The following is a 19,338-nucleotide window of genomic DNA, read 5'->3' as shown; positions in this document are numbered from 1 at the left end:
ATACTACCGTTGGTTTTGCATTAAAAATCACAGAATCATGGAATAGTTTGGGTAGGAGGGGACCTTTATAGGTCACCTCATCCAACGCCTCTGCAATGAGCAGGAACATCTTCCACTAGATCAGGTTGCTGAAGTAAAGTCAGGAAGAGAAACTTGATGAAAGAGACAGATTTTATTTATTTATTTAATTACTAATAAGATAATAAAAGCATAAAATAATATTATTTAATTATTATTCCTTTCAAATAATGGATGCAAATGAAATGGCATGTGCCCCTTGGGACCTAATTTTGTGTTAAGGAACCCAGGGGATGAACCTGATGCTGTGTTTTCAAGACTTTTCTTTGATAGGTATAGAAAAGCCTGCTACCACGGAGGGGCTCAGGGAATACATCTTAGACATTTTCTGCTGACGTCACTAACTGATCATTGTAATTACATGGAAATGTAGCTGTTTGCATTCAATTCCCAAGTGGATTTGAATCTGGCAAGGGATATCTAGGTCAAGAAGAAGGGCTTCTGTAATTACACAAGTAACAAAAGGAAGGCTAGGGAAGATGCAGGCTCAAAGCTGAAGGAGACAGGGGACCTGGTGACACAGGACATGTGAAAGACTGGGGAACTTAATGCCTTCTTTCCCTCAGTCTTTACCAGTGAGACCAGTTTTCCAGGAATCCCAGGACCCAGAGGCTGGGCTGAAGGAACAAGGAAGATGTACCCTTGATTGAAGTGGATCACATCAGTGAATTCTTAAGCAAACTCAACACATATAAGTCCATGAGCCCTGATGGGATGCACCCATGACTGTGATGGGAGCTGGCAAACGTCATTGCGAGACCACTCTCAAGCACAGTGTTTAGGACAAGTACCTGGAGACTGCAGGAAAGTAAATGTCACTCCTATCTTCCAGAATGTCAAAAAGGAAGATCCAGGGAACTACAGACCAGTCATCCTCACCTTGATCCCTGGGAAGCTGATGGAGCAGCTAATCCTAGGAACGATTTCCGTGCACATGAAAAACAAAAAAATCATTACAAAGATGATGAGGGGCCTCAAGCATCTCCCTTAGAAGGAAAGGCTGAGAAAGGTGGGGCTGTTCAGCCTGGAGAGAAGACTGAGAGGGGATCTTATCAGTGTCTACAGATATCTTAGGCATGAGTGTCAAGAGGACGGGGCCAGGCTCTTTTAGTGGTGCCCAGCAACAAGACAAGGGACAACGGGCACAAACTACAACACAGGAACTTCCATCTGAATGTAAGGAAGAAGTCTGAGAATGACAGAGCGCTGGGACAGGCTGCCCAGAGAGGCTGGGGGGTCTCCTGCCCTGGAGACATTCAAACCCGCCTGGACGCGGCTCTGTGCAACCTGCTCTGGGAGAGCTGCTTCAGCAGGGGGTTGGGCTGGGTGGGCTCCAGGGGTCCCTTCCCACCCTGACCATGCTGTGATTCTGTGATTCTGTGATCAAGTAGTCAGCATAGCTTCACCAAGGGTAAGTCACGCTTGACAAACTTGATAAAAGACTGGCCTGGCAGATGAAGTAAAGCAGTGGCTATTGTCTATGAGGACTTCAATAAGGCCTTTGACACTGTCTCCCATGAGATCTCACAGACTAGCTCTCAGTGAATGGGCTGGATGATCAGACTGTGAGGTTGTCTGAAAACTGGCTGATTGGCTCAGCCCAGAGAGTGACGATCAGCGGCACAAAATCTACTGGGAGGCCAGTAGCTAGCAGTGTACCCCAGGCGTCAATCCTGGGTACAGTGCTGTTGAATATCTTCATTAATGATCTGGATGATGGGGCAGGGTGTACCCTCAGCACGTTAGCTGATGAGACTAAATGGGAAGGAGCGGCTGATACACCAGAGGGTCACGCTGCCATCCAGAGGGACCTCGACAGGCTGGTGACATGGACTGACAGGAACTTCATGAAGTTCAGCAAGGGGGAGTGCAAAGTCCTGCCCCTGGGGAGGAACAACCCCGTGCAAGACTATGTGCTGGAGGCCACCCAGCCGGAAAGCAGCTTGGCAGAAAAGGACCTGCGGGCCCTGGTGGACACCAAGTTGAAGATGGGCCAGCAACGTGCCCTTGCTGCCAAGGCGGCGAACGGTATCCCGGGATGCATCAGGAGGAGTGATGCCACCAGGTCGAGGGAGATGATCTTTCCCCTCTACTTAGCACTGGTGAGGCCACAGCTGGAGTGCTGGGTCCAGTGCTGCTCACCCCACTGCAGGAGAGAGAAGGACATACTGGAGAGAGTCCAGTGAAGGGCCATGAAGATGATGAAGGACTGGAGCATCTCTTCTATGAGGAAAGGCTGAGAGCTGGGACTGTTCAGCCTGGAGAAAAGAAGGCTCAAGGGGCACTGGGCATAAACTGAAACACAGAAGGTTCTCTCCAAACATCAAGGAAGCACTTTTTCACTGTGAGGGTGACCAAGCTGTGGCACAGGTTGCCCAGGTAGGTGGTAAAGCCTCCATGTTTGGAGGTACCAGAAACCTATCTGGACATGGTCCTGGGCAACCAACTCTGGATGGCCCTCCTTGAGCAGCGGGGTTTGTGCTAGGTCCCTTCCAAATTTAACTGTTCTGTGATCTCCAGTCCTTCTGAGAGAGCTGATCTGCACACACAGCCCCTGCCCTGACAGCACTGTGCAGCAGCATTTGCTTCCTGCCCCTTCTTCCCTGAGGGTTTGGTGAGCAGACTTTGTTTGTGTACCCTTCAGCTACTGCAGCTGGGCAGAAAAGCACTTCATGGGGGTGCTGTGGCCAAAACAGAGCAAAAGTGGATGACAAAGAAGAGCAGCAAGATGGCTCAGAGTTAGACAGAAAGAACCCAGAGCACCAGTCTTAGGGAACTATGACTGCTGTTAGGGAAGGAGGGCAGGCGCTGGGCAAGTATGCCTCTCCCTCTGCATGGAGAATTGGGAGGGCAAAGATGGGCACTAAGACCTTGTTATGTCACACCCTCCTCCTAGCTCCCCAGCAAGACAGGAGGGATGAGTGCAGCCAAGGCAACACAGTGCTCTTACATTCCTCAGAGCTGCGGACGGATGGAGAAGCACAGCCCCACACTGGGGTCCTCAGCTGCATCACATCTGTTCAATACCTTTGTCAGCAACACAGACACTGGGATCGAGCGCACCCTCAGCAAGTTTGCCGACAACACCAAGCTGAGTGGTGCAATTGACATGCTGGAGGGATGGGATGCCATCCAGAGGGACCTTGACAGGCTGGAGAGGTGGACCAGCGTGAACCTCATGAAGTTCACCAAGGCCAAGTGCAAGGTCCTACACCTGGGTTGGGGCAATCCCAAGCACAAATACAGGCTGGGCAGAGAATGGACTGAGAGCAGTGCAGTGAAGGACTTGAGGGTGCTGGTACATGAAAAGCTCAACGTGGCCTGACAATGTGTGCTTGCAGCCCAGAAACCCAACCATATCCTGGGCTGCACCACCAGCAGCGTGGCCAGCAGGTCGAGGCGGGTGATTCTCCCCCTCAGCTCTGCTCTGGTGAGATGCCTCCTGCAGCGTTGCGTCCAGCTCTGGGGTCCCCAACATAAGAAGGACATGGACCTGTTGGAGTGAGTCCAGAGGAGGGCCATGGAGATGATCAGAGGGCCTGGGGCACTTCTCCTATCAAGACAGGTTGGGATTGTTCAGCCTGGAGAAGAGAAGGCTCCGGGGAGACCTTAGAGCAGCTTCTGGTACCTAAAGGGGCTCACAAGAAGGCTGGGGAGGGGCTTTTCACAAGGGCCTGTAGATATAGGACAAGGGCTTTAAATGGAAAGAGGACAGATTTACATTAGAAGTTAGGAAGAATTTTTTTCTGTGAGGGTGGTGAGACACAGGAACAGGTTGCCCTGAGAAGCTGTGGCTGCCCCATCCCTGAAAGTGTTCCAAGGCCAGGTTGGATGGGGCTTTGAGAAACCTGGTCTAGTGGAAGGTGTCCCTGCTCATGGCCTGCCATGGGGTTGGAACTAGATGGTCCTTAAGGTCCCCTGCAACCGAAAGTGTTCTATGATTCTACGGTTGCCTGTAGGAGTCAAGGCTTCTCCTTCCAACAGACCCATCGAGAGTGCAGTACCAGAGCCCCTCAAACACAGCCACCCCACGCTCTCGCACCCTTACCACTGACCCACGTACTCCCCTACAAAGTCCACAGTGCTGGGAAGGGATGGAGTGCTCCTCAGCAGCTTGAGCCTCCATTCTCTGGCTGTCCTCCCCACCTCCAGCAAGCGCAGTCAGCAGGCAGGGAGCTCATCTGGAGCCCTGCCCTGGCTGGATCTCTGCTACGCACATGTTACGCTGTGGCTTTGGCAAACATCTGGCTTTGGGCTCCCGCCCCTCAGAGTGACGGCTCTTGGTGGGAGAGGAGGGGAGGCTGGCGCCAGTGTGGTCAACGATCCCACGCACAGCTCACTCTGCCTGAGTGTGTGCCAGGCATCCTGCCCTCCCCAGCCCTGGCACAGCTGCTGACCAGCTAAAAGCAGCCAGGGAGCAGCCATGGCTGCTATTTCAGGAGCTGCCTCTGGCTCCCAGGCTGCATCTCAGCCTCCAGCATGCTCAGGCCTCGGGGGAGTAAGCAGGGTCAGGGTTCGGCTGCAGTGATTGTCCAGCACACGTGGCCAAGGCGAGGGTCAGACCCTGAGGCTGCAGGGAGCATCACATCTGGGGGGAGTCTTCTGCATCTGCACAGCTGCAGGCACTGCCTGCTTGCACCGCTGGCTCCCTGCAGCCCCAGGGCACGGGCAAGGGCTCTGGCTGGTGGCCTTACAGCCACAGCCTAGACACGGACAGGCGCAGGGCTGCCACAGCCATACATGGCAGGCTACAGAGAACCTATGGCCTCCAGCACTGCTCTGAGACGGCGTCAAGCCCTCAGTTTTGGGGAGCAGGGGCAGCAGTTAAATCACAGACACTGGCAGGGAGGTCTGACTGTGGAGGATGAGGCTGGGCAACAGGCTGCAGGAGCCTGGAGGTGAACACTGCCCTTCGGGGAGTCCCAGTGCCTCTGAGTGCAGGGGCAGAGTAAGGCACAGAAAGACGAGGAGCGAGGCTCACACATGGGCAGGTAGGTAACCTCTCTGGGGGGGCAGCAGGGCGCTGGAGTGGGAGCCCCACAGAGTGTGCTGTTTGGGGCCTGAGCAGCAGGGCAGGGAAGCTGGGGCTCTGCAGAGGAAGAGTGCTCAAGGTGGGGACCTCAAGTGGGGCAGCAACGGTGCAGTGTGGGCAGACAGGGTCTGGCCACAGCCTCCTGAACGGCGCTGAAGGGCTCCAAACCAGGCTGCTGCGCTGGGTTTCGTCTGTGCAGAGCTCAGGCAGGGAGTGCTCATGGAGCAGCTCTGCACAGCGAGATGGGACATAGCTGGGCAAGACATGCAGGTCGGACTGGGCTCAGTGCAGCAGCAGATGGAACGTGCCGAGCAGGGTGACCTTGGGGAACGAGGCAGTGATGGGGAGCAGGAAGAGGCTGGAGTGTCATAAAGGTCACGCAGGTGAGGGAGAGCAGTGCCAGTGCCAGCTACCCGGGGGCAAAACAACAAGGGTCCCGGGGGCGAGCAGGCAACAGCAGCTGGCATCAACCAAGGTGTGTGGAGAGAACAAGGGGGAGTAGCGACTGAGGTACTGGGGCGGGGTGGGGGGGCACACTGGGGGGCTGGGGCTCTGGGAGGGGAGGCACAGGGACTGGCACTTTGGAGGGCAGCGTGCACAGGTGTGGGGCTGTGGGTGGACATGGAGGAGGAAGGGTGTGAGCAAGGACTGTGGGAGGAAGAGGAGTCGAAAGGGGCCTGGAGCTAAAGCAGAGGTGAGGGAAAAGGGGCAGCAGCAAGGGGGCTGGGGATCGGCATAGAGGAAGGAGGGAGCTGTGCGAGGGGGCTGGGGGGAGGAGCAGAGCATGGGGGGAGAGGAGAGCGAGGGGCTGGGGCCTCTCGGCTGCAGTGGAAAAGCTGCTGCAGCTCCAGGGGAAATGCTACTTGAATTAATCATGGCGCTGGCTGCTGTGCCAAGCCCAGGAGGAGGCTGCTGGCAGTGCAAGGAAATAACTTTCACAGGAATTTGGAACAAATGCAGCTCTTCTGGCGGTAACAACAGCACTCACCTCCCCCACAAGCTCCCCATGTACCAGCATCTTCCTCATGTCCCCACTCCTTGTGTACCCCCAGACCCTTCCACATCACAGCCTGCTCTCCCAGAAGCATGATGCACTCCCTCTCCTCACACTGCTCCCCAGCAAGCTCACAGGCGTCTCCCCATCTTGCTTCAGGAAGATTGCCGCCTCATTTCCGAGGAGGGGGAGGCCTGCTCTATGTCATGCAAAGATCTGAAAATAGGTTAATGCTGAATCTCTTGTCCCAGGAAAATGAATACATGTAGTAATGTCCTCCCCACCTCCCGCCACTCTCTTTGGCACCAGTCACTGAGCATTAGTCCTCTTGCTGTTCTAGTCCCCATGTATGGCTACTCCCTGTGCCCTCTCACAGCATAACCGATGCATCAGGATTATCTGCCAAGACTCTCAGAAATACAGTATATGTGGCCTGGTCTAGCCTACAGCACTTCATGCAGTGATGGCCCCTATTTAATCCCACAGGAGCAGCTTTGTCTGAGCCTTAATCATGGATCACACAGGGTTAAGTGGTGGACTTGGCAGTGCTGGGTTGACGGTTGGACTCGATGATCTTAAAGGTCTTTTCCAACCTAAACGATTCTCTGATTCTATGCAGGTCTTCCCACCTTGAGGCACAGTCCAAGAGGCAGTCCTGGTGCTGTGCATGCAGCATAGTTGGTCCCACAGAATCACAAATCAGTACTCAAGCTTAAAACTTATCACACTTGTCCTCAAAACTGGAAGATAAGACTGTAGGTCAGGTGTGTTGCTGGTCAGCTTTTGATTTCTGATGTTCTTGTTCCCCGACAATTGTGTGTATGGATGCAAAGGAAATATGTAAACCCTGGTTCCAAAATCATTAATATTGGATCTGTGCAAGAATCCATAATCCACTATCTCATCTCAATCGCATTTCAGTCAAATCTGCCTGTGCTCACAACACTGGGTTTGCACATCTCTCTGTGCTTTATGCTGGCTGCCAGAGGACAGACAAGACTTGATGTATCATGAGAAGTTAGCAAGGCCCAGAAAGACAATATCTGACCATGCATGCAGCTTGCTGGTACAAAGTCAAATGTTTAAAACAAATTTAAGCCATCAGGGTGAATTTACACCAGAACAGTGCTGCACATCATGCAACCATAGTCTTTGAATGTAGCCTGATGAGCCCTAAAGCTTCTATATTTTCAACCCACGGCCATAGAGGGCAACAAAGACAACCAGTCATTGACTGTCCCTTGCTCTACTTTCTGCTCTAGTCATGTTCACTGATCCTCTGGGTTCCTTCTCTGCTGGTGTTTCTCTCTCATCTCAGACTTGAACTGTCAGTTTGCTATTTCCTTTGCTTAGTGCTCCTGCAGAGTCTGCTACTGTGGGACCTGGCCCATGATAAACATGAGTAATAAATAAAGAAGATGTTATGAGATCCTTTTTCTTTCTTGGAAGAGCAGGCCAGCAACCTGCTCTGCTCGTCTCTGTTCATACAGCAAAGACAAAGACAGACCTGGCAGAGCGGATGGGGTGTGCAAGGGACCAGGAGACCTGCAGCCATTCTTCAAGACTCTCTGGGTCATGCACACGGACTCCCCATTTCTCCATCATTCTGTCCTGCCCATGGAGAGCAGACATCACTGTCTGAAAATAGACCTGGTCCTCCCAGGGTGTTTTGCTCAAGAAACACGGCAGTCTGATGGTGAATCGAACACATTCAGTTCTGTGCTGACCTTGGAGGCTGTCCTGTGTCCTGCATATCACACTGGCAGGGCCTGCCCATGGCCTAAGCTCTCATGACCATGATGTGGGTCTGGACCAAATCCAGACCTTGACAGAGACCCTTTAACCTCCAAAGGCAGGGTGAGCTCTGATGCCCAGAAGCCACATACAGATGGAGTCGAGAGGGAACAATTGCACACGGGGGCTGTGGGGCAGCACATCTGACATGGGCAACCCCGTGCCAGCTGCTGGCTACCGTGTGACCCCTAACAGCGCCTCTGAAGCCCTTCTGTTTGGGGCAGCAGGGGTGCCGTGGCTGAGGGGTGGCCACACCAGGCAGCTGTGCTCTGAGACCTGGACTCTCTGCCCTGGCTCTACCAGGCTCCTCGACCTGGCTTACTCCTGCTGCGGCCCAGTGCCGAGCCGGCAGCCTGGCCAGCCTCCTTTCCCATCCTCTCACATTTCCCGGCTCAGAGGAAGCAGCAGCAGATGTGTGAGCTGTTTGCTTTGTGCCGAGGCCACGCGGGAGTTACCTGTGCTCAGCCCAGACGCGCCGTTTCCAAACGAAACATGAAGGCTGAGCCAAGACCATCGAAATCTGGCCAAACCCTCAGTTGCTGCCGGCCGCCGGGCCAGCACCTTTCCCTGTGCAGTGTGGAGCTGGGCTGGCCCCTGCGCTACATTGGCCTCACCGTGGCCAGGCAGCCGGGCGCTGGACCAGCTTCTCTGTGCCATCCCCATGGCCCTGCACCGCCTCAGCTCCTCCACAAGTCCCATGCGCCGTCCCGCCTGTCCCTGCACTCGCAGTCAGGAGCCCAGCCGCCATCTCCGATTGCATTTCCAGAGCGCCTTCCCACACGGCAAGCGGCACTGAGCAGGAAGGCACGGAGAAGGAGAGAGAAGGGGCCTCCCTTCGGGGGCTGCTGCAGCCAAGACATCCCTGCACACGCCTGGGGCCTCCATGCTCACTCAGGGACACATGGCTCCTCCACTCCGACTCTGTCCCCAAGCCCACCCCCACCCTTGACCCCTTCCCCATCTCTGTCCCCAGGCCTGGTCTTGTCCCTGTCCCCATCCCCACCTAGCTGGGACAGTGTGGAGTGTTGCCCTGCACAGACCAGATTCAAATCTTTCCCCACCCAAACCTTCCTCATCATCCCTCACCCACTTCTGCTCAAACTTTCCCCCCAGTCCAACCCTGACCCACTTCCTAGCCCCACAGATCTGCCCCATCCTAAACCTTCCCCATGTCCTTTCTCTGTTCTACACCTGTCCCTTGCTCCCACACAACTCCTCCTTACCCCCAGCTCCTACCCCCTGTCCCCAGCACTCACCCACCCCACAATCCTCCTTCCAGCACTCCCATCCCAGTCTCCTGCATTCACACACCCTAGATGGCCCACACTCACCCGACCATGCCCCCGTGGTGCACTCACAGCATACCCACAGGTGGGTTTTCCTCGCAAGCTCCACTGCCTCCTCCAGACCCACCTGGAAGCCCTTTTCCCTGGCCTCCTCCTGCCTTGTCTCATGGACTCCAGAATTCCTCCTTCCTCTTTCCCCTTCCTCCTGGCCCCAGGGGCACTGCTCACCACCTGGCTCCACAGCTCCTCCCAGCCCCAGCCAGACATCCCAGTACCCCATGACTCCAGCAAAGAAGTACCCCAAACTTCACAGATGCTTGTCCTGATGGACAGTCTGGATGCTGCTTTGGTTGGCAGCGTCTTGCTGCGCTACCACACCAGCTCCCCCCTGTCAGCCCCAAGCCCTGTGTCCCTCCGTCCTGGCTCAGGTGGGCTGCATCACCTGCCTTCAGCAACCAGGGCTCCAGGGCCTGAGCTGTGATTGAAACAACAAACACAGGAGACACAAAAAACACAAAACACAAAAGGCATCCCTGGAGTGTCTTGGGGTCTGCAGAACCTGTCAGCAGGACAGCACTTCTCCAGGCATCCAGACCTGGGACCTCTCCCTACATGAAGGCTGATGCTGTTTCCAAGGATGTAACAATACCAACTGTTCATAATTAATGCTAATTTTCACAACCAGCCTTACAAATGCTAATAACGTAGGCTAATGATCTCACAGGGGGAGAGAGAAGTTAGCAGCTTGGCTACAAGCAGCTTCCTTGAGGTCCTACCCACTTTGAGTGTTCTGGCTTGCGAGGCAGCTCCACATTTCTGCAAGCAAGGCCTGGCACAGCAGGCTCCAATCTCAGCTGAGGTCAACACTGTGCTTTACACCTCGAGGTGTGCTCATAACCCAGCAGTGGCCTGCAGAAAGGGTGTAACAGGCTCTGCCTCATTTCCGCCTCACACCGAGCACAGGGACCTCTGTCCTACCATTCCTGCTGCAACCAGTGCCCATCTAAGCCATGACAACTGCACCGAACAGCCTTCAGTGGCAGGTCTCCCATCCCAAGCCTCTCACCACCCTGGCCATGCCCTCCTCAAGCTCAGCTTCCAACAGTTGTACCTACCTGTAAGAAGCAGGTCCCAACAGGGGTGTTCTCCTTCAGGGACACATTGTAGAAATTACTCCTGAACACTGGCTCATTGTCATTGACATCCTGCAGGGCCACATGCACCACAGCTGAAGAAGAGAGGGCAGGCGTTCCCCTGTCTGTGGCCAGCACAGTCAGCTGAGGCTGAGGATCCTTCTCATAATCCAGTGGGGCAGCGGTGGTGATGATACCTGTGGCAGGATCAATGGCAAACCAGCTAGAGTGGGTGTCACGGTCATGCACGATACTGTACCGCACTTCGCCATTGGGACCCTGGTCCTTGTCACGAGCTGTCACCTGCAGTACAAAACTCCCCGGGTACACAACCTCAGGGATGCTTTGTTTGTACTCCTGCTGGTCAAAGAGTGGAGGGTTGTCATTGATATCCATCACTTGCAGCACAAAGGCTGATTCTGCCCGGAGTGGGGGTGTTCCTGAGTCGGTAGCTGTCACCCGCAAATCATAGGAGTCTCTTTCTTCCCGATCCAGCAGCTGGTCCACACAGATGAGGTAGATGATGTTGTCCTTCGTAGTGAGGGCAAACTTGCCATCCCCTCCCTCCAGTGTGACATTGACGTTGGAGTACTCGCCATAGTCTGGGTCAGAAACAGAGATGCGTGCCACATACTGGCCAGGCTGGGCTCCCTCAGAGATCTGAGGGGAGCCATCTTCGCTCAGGAAGATGATAGTCATAGTGGGCTGGTTGTCATTGTAGTCACGGACATGAATAGTGACAAAGGCTGTGGTGACCTCAGGATGGACAGCTTTATCCCTTGCCTGCACCACCAGCTCATGCACCTTCCTTACTTCATAGTCCAGACCCTTGTTGAGCTTGATGATTCCAGTCCGAGAGTCAATGGTGAAGTACTGGTCAGGATCGCTCTGCCGCCGGTTGATTTCATAAATCACATCCCCATTGTCACCTTCATCTGCATCAGAGGCAAAGACCTGCAGGATGCTACTGCCAGGTTTCAAATTCTCTGAGATGAGAGTATGATAACGGCTCTGATTGAAGCTAGGAGCATTGTCATTGATGTCCTGGATGGACACATTCAGTGTCATCTGGGTAGTCTGGGGAGGAGAGCCACCATCATAGGCTTCCAACAGCAGCAAGTACGATGAGCGGTTCTCCCGATCCAAGACATTGCTGACCACCAGGTCCAAATACAGGACCCCATTGGGTCCTCGACGTGTTTCCAGGCGGAAGGCCTGTCCCACATTCTCTCCCTTAATCACATAGCCTTGTGTATTGAGTAGACCACTGTCAGCATCAAAGGCAGGGTCCAAAGGAAATCTGCTGCCAATGGGTGTGTGCTCGGGGATCTGGAAGGTGCTATGTGGTTTGGGAAAGGCTGGAGCATGGTCATTGATGTCATTCACTTGAATGTTCACTTCTACTGTAATGCCCTCTGGGGTAACAGCAATGAAGCTGTAGCGGTCCCGAGTCTCTCGGTCCAGGACACGAGCTGTTTTGATGATACCGGTGTTTTCATCTATCCCCAAGTCAGTGGTGACACCGCTGCCCTCCTGTGCTGAGATGAAATACATGTAGGCACTAGTTCCAGGGGGCAGGCCAGCACTGATATCCCCAATGATGGTGCCAGCTGGCTGCTCCTCATCTATTTGTAGATCCAAGGTGCCCAGGACAGCAGAACCCTTCCCTGCTCTCAGACCCCCAAGAATTAGCAGCTCCAGCAGAAGCACGGCTGACCCCTTCATCTGCTCCATTGCTAGTGACTTGCAGAGCAGAGCGTGGCTCGATCTCCTTTGCAGTGTGCGCTTTAATCCTGCATGGAATGCAGACCAGAGGATGCTGGTTAGGAGGGAGCAGCAAAGGAAGCACAAGGAAAAAAAAAATCCTGGAGAGGGAAGATCTGCTACGTACCTGCTGCCTGATTGCTCTGTATCACCTATACCTCACAAAGAGCGAAGGTGAAAATGCATCAGAGCAGAGTGTGCCCAGAAGGGAAGTACCTAAAGTCAGCCAAGCAGGTCACACCTGACAGTGCACTGAGGTTAGCAGCTAGTACCTTATATCACAGAGGCTCTCTCCTGCACAGCCAAGCACTCTTCCACCCACCCACCCTCCAGGCAACACTGGATCCAGCTGCCCTAGAGCAGTGTTCCTGTGCCTTTAACAGCTGAATGCTTCCTGGGAGGCTGAGAGGCTGTCTGCAAGACCACAGAGATTTTTGGACAAACAACAGCCTAGCACCTCTCCACCCTGAAAAAAGCTGGTCTCAAATTGGGAGAGAGCTGAACAAGTGACCGTTCTGAGACCCCTCCAGCCCCTGGCCCTGGCAGCGTGCCTTTAAGGACCACAGGGAAATAGGTGCCAAAAACCCCGTGAAGTGCAAATCTGGTGTCCCCGGGAGGGAGCAGCAGAACTGGAGCGGGCTTACATCCAGGGAACAGTAAATCAGAATGGCTGTATTGCAGAGGATGTACCCACAGCTGGGAATGCCCAGGATAAAATCAGACAGGCCCCATTGTTTGGCCTGGCACAGAGATCTGTGGATGCCCCAAGCTGGTACCATGGAGGGTGGTGGCAGTACAGTAGGAACGCAGCAACTCCCTCTCACTGCCAGCTGCTCTGGCTCCTTCCCGGTCCCACACCCTCCACTGCTTACTCTCCTCCTTTGTCTCCTTCTCACTGCTCCTTGCTCATTCTGGCTCCTTCACTCCATTTCCCCCTGCCGTAGCTTCATTTCACTGCAGCAGTGGGGGAGGGACGAGCAGGGAGGAGCGGCTCCCTGCAGCAACACCACTGCTGGACACGCTCCCAGTGCCCAAAGGCTGTCAGCCCTCCAGGGCTCTGCCCACCCTCCCTGCGAACAGCCAGAGAAACACAGCAGTCAAGGAGGACATGAAGAACACCAGTCCCAGTGCTGCTTTCGGCCCCCGGTAAACGAGGCTTAGTGGTCTGCAGGGATGGCGGCAGCATGAGCTCACACTTGGACTCTCTTGAAAGCATTTGCTGCTGGTCCCATAACCACACTCAGGAGCCGCTCATGTCAGGCGCAGGACAGCAGGAACCTCCCTGTCTTGGGGGATGGAGGTGGCTGACATTGCCTAGTTTGGGGACTAAGAATGTCAGCCCTTGATCTAAAGAACCCTACAGCAGTGTTAACTCTTCCCGGGGGACACAGGACTCAGGAATAATCGAGTCCTCTTTCTCACCTCAGGTCAGCTGTTCAGATTGGTTTTCCCTGTGGAAATCCTGGGTTAGTGACAGAAAGAAAAACATTTAAAAGTGTTTTCTACATATAACTAAGTGTTTGTTTATTTCGGTGGGCATCCAGTGTCTGAGATCCATGGCAAATAAATCCACCTACTCTTCTTCCACCTTGCAAATATGAATCCTCATTATGTCTCAGGAGCAGAAGTCAAAAGAAGGTACTTTTATCACTGTGGGCTGCTAGCTGGGGATCTGCACTCAGTGGTCCTAGACAGGTCTGTGTACCTCTCTGCTGGAGCTAGGTGGAGCTACCCAGCTGGAGGGGTAACTGCATACATCCAGAACGTGCAGAGCTGGGGAATGGGGTCCCAATTTGCTTCTGTGATGAAGCTGCACTATCCTAACTGTGCCCCAGCCACTCAGGTCACGGGGAGGTATGGGGCAGCGGGTTTAAAGCCTTGGCAGGAGGTTAGACAAAAACTAAATAAAAAGTTGAGTAGAAAAACAGACAGAGGGACAAGGCTCCCTCGGGCAATCTCAGTAGCTGAGGACAGGATGAAGCTGAAAGGTCTTAGGTGGTGCCTGGAACAGATCAGGGGACAGATACAGTGAAAAAACCCACCTGGTTTGATTAGTGATGTGGCTCTTGAGAAACAGAAGGGAGTGCAGCAAGGCTTTGTGGGCTGCTGGTAGGGAGGAGAGAAACTTGGAAAAAGAATCTGCGGAGTGTGAAGAGCAGCTGAGAGCACTGGCACAACCAGGGAACAGAAGTTATGGTCCTTGGGGTGGGAAGCTGGTGATGAAGGTCTGTGTAAACTTCATTTCCATCCTCCCTGGATACAAGTGGGTAGTTCCAGAGCCTAGTTACCTCTTCAGCAAGAGATGCAGCAGCCAGGTTGCCAAATGGCACTAGTGCAGGATGGGCAGACGGCCATCCATGGTACTAGCAGCCCTCTGTTCCTGTGAAGCTTGCAGGCTTGGGTCACAGAGGAAGACTGCAGTGACCTCAGTGGATGCAGAGTCACCATATCTGAACAGCTGCTTCTAATTAGCAGATAGCCCAGCGCTAGGGGCTGGCTTGACTGGTACAGGCCCAGCCTGTGTAATGTGAGCCAGACTGCCCTGCTCCCTCTCTGTCCCTCCCACCATCGGGCACTGAGTTCCCTAGTAAAAAATGGCAGCAGAATCCTCTGAAGGAAACGGCTAGCATGAGAATCTGTCCAGAGAGGCGTTTGGGGTCCAGAGCCATAGTAAGGAGGTTGACAGGATGGTTAGCTAAAATGGAGTGAGCTGCAATATACACAAGCATCTTCAAGCCCAGGGCTGACAGACCAACGGCACCAGGAAATCCCAACCTACACTTAGCAGATAAGTCACATTTAGAAAAAAAGACAGATTTAGAGAGGGACCACTGCATGCATCCCTGCCTGCCTGCCAGTGGGCACCTCACATCTCATGTCAGCCATGAGGAAGGGGAAGCAGGCCCACAGCGGCCCCAGCAGAGAAGCTGGAAAGACGGCACCCACTGTGCATGCCACAAACAGATGTCAGAGTGCTTGCTGTGCAAAAGCTCCATCAAAGCTGCAGATGCTGCTGGTGCCATACCCAAAGTCTCACATGAGAGGCCATGACTCACATAATGATCTTTTTGAGACTTCAGTCCAGATGAGGAAGGATTCAGAAGCCTTTTTAATCTTTGCTGAGCACCAGTCACTGACCTGGACCATGCTTTTCTCTCCTACATCCACACAGATGTCTGTCTCTGGAGTTTCAGATTATCTGCCCTCAGAACCAGACACAGCCCAGGCTTGCCTCCAGTGCAGCCTCAGGCTAACGACTCACTTTCAACCCCTGCTTAGTCCACCACTATCTACAGTCAATCTCCATGCCGCCTAGCCCTCCTACCACCTCCCACCCAGGCCTTCAGGACCAGCACTCTATTGCTCACTCCTAGCCCTGCCACACAGCCTCAGCTCCCTCTGACAACAGGTCTGAGTGGTGGCCAACGGTGGTGACCATCCTCTCATGAGGATGCAGTCAAGCTCCACTGCATCCCTGTGCATCCCATTTCTGTGCCACACTGGAGCTTCCCGCAGGCTGTCATGTCTCTGAAAACGCTTCCCCCACAAAGGAAGCTCTAATAAAATTTCCTCATGCATCAGCCAGTTCCCACAATCCCAGCCTACATGCATCTCAGCGCTGACCTGGCCCCTGCCATCCCGCATGCCCATCGCTGAGGTGCCGCAAGGCTCTCTCTGCTTCCTGTCCACCGGTGCCCCCAGGCTGTCGGGGTTTTCTCTGCCCCAGAGCTCCCAGGCAGCCCGGCCCCCCAGGCTCACGGGGTTCCCCGCCCCGCCTCGGGCTCCCCAGCCGCCGGGCCCACCGCCTGCCGCTGCTCCCCGTGCCCCCGCACAGCCCGGCCCCGGGGGGAGCTCCGGCACGGTGCGGCGGCCGTGCCGGAGCCCTGCCAGCCCCGGGCCCCCGCTACGCTCGGCCCCCCCAGCTCCCGCCCGGCGCCTCCGCGGCGACCACTGCGCGCCCGCCCCTCGGCGGCGCTGCCCCTGCGGCGGCACCGGCGGCGCCGGTCCGGTCCCGCGCCCGCCCCGTCCCGCTCGCCCGCTGCCAGCGGCGGCCCCGCTGCCGTCGCGCCAGGGGCGAGGCCGGTCCGGCCGCGGATCCGTGGTGCTGCGCCGCCGTGGGCGCGCCCCCCCCCGCCCCCCCGCCCGCCCCCCCCCCCCCCCTGCCCCATTGTCTGCGCAGCGAAGGCAGAACAAAGCGCCCGGTCCCGGTCTCAGTCCCCGTCCCGATGCCGGTTCTGGTCCCGGTTCGTGTGCGGACCGGCCCGCCGTGCGGCGCTGCCGACGTGCGGCGGACCGGGCGCGGGCGGCGGGGCAGCCGGAGCGGGCCGGTGCCCGGCGCTGCTGGCACTTACACCGTGCGTCCCGCGCCGGCGGCGCTCACATCCCGCAGGACCCGGCCCCGCCGAGACGCCCCGCAGCCGCTCCGGTACCCCGGTGCGCTCCGATACCGCGGTCGCTTCGCCACCGCTGGCCTCTCCGGTACTCGCAGCTCTCCGGTGCCCTGCCGTGCCGCGGCCGCCCCGGTGTTCCGGCGTGCCGGCCTTCCCGGTGCGGCGGCCGCCCCGGTGCCGCGGTCGCCCCGCGGAGCGCTCGGCGGCAGGCGGCGGGTCGGCGCTGGCTCGGCGCGGCGGCTCCTGCTGAAACCCGACCCAGCGCCGCCCTCAGCCCCCCGCTCCCCCCGCCGCCCCCATCCCCGCCCCGCCACCGGAGCGCGCGGCAGAGCGCGGCCCCGCCGCGGCCCCGGGCAGCGGGGCGGTGTGGCGGGGGCACGGGGTACGGAGGGGCCAGGGAGCAGCGGCGGGGAGAAGGTGGTCGGTGCGGAGCGGGAGGAAGGGCTGGAGCCCCGGGGTAAGGAGGGCTGAGGGGGAAGCAACGGGTGACTGGAGCCCGGGCAAATGGGAAGGGGTCGGCAGGAGCGAGAGGCAGGGCCGTGGTGGGCCGGGACAGGGCTGGGCAGGACATGCAGGGAGGCAGTGGGTGACACCGGGGGCGTGTGGGGACACGATCGAGGAGGCACAGCCTGTTCTCTGCTTTCTACCGCAGTCCCGTCCTCAGCACAGAGCCCAGAGCCTGAGCACGTGTAACCTGCCAACACCTTGACTCACACCAGGGCTTCCAGTGTCCAGGCTGGAAGGTCTCACCTGTAGTGCCTGCGCTGTGAGCGACTGGGGCCCCACCAAGTCTTCATGAAGCGACAAACCAAGAATCTGCTGCGTGACTGTCTAGGCTGCTCCACCAGTGGCTGGCTCTCTGGCTTGTCTTGACCCCTCAGACTGGTTTTCACTGCTCCAGACGGGCCAGGCCACAGCAGTGTTGGTGCGTCTCTTGGGGGCCACTCAGCTTTCAGGACAATCATCACTACTGGGCCTTCTTTTATTTCTTAGCAGAGAAATTGCCATCGACTGAGGGCTGTGACAGTCCATTGCTAAGATTGTGTGCTATAAAGGCCACAGCTCAGTCTGCTTCATCAGGAAACTGTCTAGGGTCTTCCATCAGTGACGATCAATTCAAACAGAGAATGTGGACCACCAGACTAGTTTCATAGAGAAAGAACCCTTCAAAATTTGCGTGTCTGCACCCCTTCCCAAATACCTTATAGGCTGAGCTGGATTTAGAAACAAGAGGTAACTAACTCTGGATTACTTTTACTGATCTAAAGGTACCTTGGAGAAACCAAATACTCTGGACCCTGAACAGCACATCTTACAATTCTTAACATAAATTCACCAAGCTATAATATATTCAGTTTATTTCCTCCTACATCTATCTTCTGCAGGTCACAGGAAGACAGGAAAGAAGTTCAGAAGAAGGGAGCAAGGATGATAAAGGTCCATCATCTTCAATGCATGGAACAATTTAGTTTCCATTTTGGAAAGGAGGCAAACAAGGGGAATGAGGAAGAGGACAATGAAATTATGAATGGTCTCTGGGGGTTGATTTTGTTCAGCTCTGTGGAGCTGATTTTGTTCACTGCATCTTCCAATATAAAAGCGGCATGAAATGAGGCCAATAGAAACCAAGATCGAGACAAACAAAAGAAGGTGGTACTTCATGTGAGTGGCTGTGGACCCAGGGAACTTCTTGCCATAACATGCTGTGGATGCTCAAAATTCACATTGGCCCAGGTGGTGTCTGAATTAGTTCACAGAAGAGAAATTCTTTGATGGGTCCTGAATAGAGGAAACCACCTCCAGCTCATAAAGTCGTGTGAGTCACGAAGAGTTGGGTCTGGAGGTGTACTCGAGGTGACATATTGTGTATGCTTCTCCTGCTCTTCCCACACCTTCCTGTGCATCCACTCGTAGACACTGTTGGAGCCTGAGCTAGAGGGAGTCTTGAGCTGACTCCCAATGAGATGGTCCCTATAATCTTGTGTCTGTCCCAGTTTTAACAACAACATTTCAGCCTTGATTTAGCTATTCTGTCTTTATCTCTCTTTATTTTTGTCTACAATTTTTTTTCCTTACATTACCTTATTCCCTCCCAGATATTTTCAGAAACAGCAGTAAGCTTATCATTCAGCATCTCTTCTTCTAAATGAAACAAACTTTGTGCTCTTATTTTACGATCAGCTATCCATTGGTGTTATCCTAGTTGCTCTTCCATATGTATGTCTTCTAGTTTAAATTAATGTATCTTTAGTATAGCAGATCAGAGTTCCCGCTGTGTTCTGAAAAAATATCATCTGCACCTTACAGAAAAGTATTTAAGGGAAGGCTTCTTTACTGGAAATGTCTTGTTTACTGTACTTCAGGATGACATTTGCTTTTTCATGGTTGCATCATCTTACTATCTTACATGTGACACAGGCAGGTATTCTTCCCCTTCTGTGGTTTCTAACTGGGGTCATTTCCATCTTCTGGCCAAATATTTTCCAATACCTTGCTAAGACCAAGATCCACAACGTGATTTAGGCATATACTCTCTATGGTTTCTAATACCTTGGTGGCAACACCTTTATAGATATGGGTTCAAATGCGTTAAATTTTACTTTTTGACACATTCATCAAATATATGGGGCTGACGGTGCTGAAAGATGTTGATGTGATCACAAGGCTGCTGTCTATATAAACATTTGTGCCTTTGGAGAGGTCCTTGCTGATTAGAAACAAGTTAATAAAGCTGGCAGATCTTTAATGACACTTCACATAGAGGGCAATAGCTCTTGATTCCTATGTGTAAGAAATCAGGAAAGGAAGGCAAGAGACTGGCATGGCTGAGTACAGACCTGCTGGTCAAAGTAAAGGGCAAGAAGGA

At 54.6% G+C, this 19,338-nt stretch overlaps 2 protein-coding genes across 5 annotated transcripts in view; one reads left to right on the top strand and one right to left on the bottom strand.

The window, feature by feature from the left end:
- DCHS1 (dachsous cadherin-related 1) overlaps positions 1–16,569 on the bottom strand; it is a 55,788-nt gene extending 39,219 nt beyond the window's left edge. Inside the window, exons 1-2 of one of the 3 annotated variants that reach the window (XM_080375742.1) lie at positions 16,434–16,569; positions 10,300–12,110 (exon numbers count right to left, since the gene is read on the bottom strand). In XM_080375742.1, the coding sequence (XP_080231868.1) occupies positions 10,300–12,051 (1,752 nt within the window). In that variant the 5' untranslated portion in view covers positions 12,052–12,110; positions 16,434–16,569. Of the gene's footprint in view, positions 1–10,299; positions 12,111–12,208; positions 12,323–14,369; positions 14,475–16,433 lie in introns of those variants that run through there. The other 2 variants (XM_080375744.1, XM_080375743.1) reach the window with 2 other exon arrangements.
- LOC308059011 (uncharacterized protein) lies at positions 15,725–18,080 on the top strand (the record flags this gene model as incomplete). Of its 2 annotated transcripts, none has more annotated exons than XM_080375758.1 (2): positions 15,725–16,929; positions 17,858–18,080. In XM_080375758.1, the coding sequence occupies 2 exons, from the start codon at positions 15,725–15,727 to the stop codon at positions 18,078–18,080; spliced, it is 1,428 nt and encodes a 475-aa protein (XP_080231884.1). The 2 variants fall into 2 exon arrangements, with proteins under 2 accessions (XP_080231884.1, XP_080231885.1); XM_080375759.1 differs by lacking the exon at positions 17,858–18,080 and adding an exon at positions 17,125–17,179.
- Positions 18,081–19,338: the final 1,258 nt, after the last annotated feature.

This window comes from Falco punctatus (assembly GCF_963210335.1).
Source record: "Falco punctatus genome assembly, chromosome: 2".
Taxonomy (NCBI): domain Eukaryota; kingdom Metazoa; phylum Chordata; class Aves; order Falconiformes; family Falconidae; genus Falco; species Falco punctatus.
Note: the sequence above shows the minus strand (reverse complement) of the source record. Positions and strands in the feature narration are given on the sequence as shown.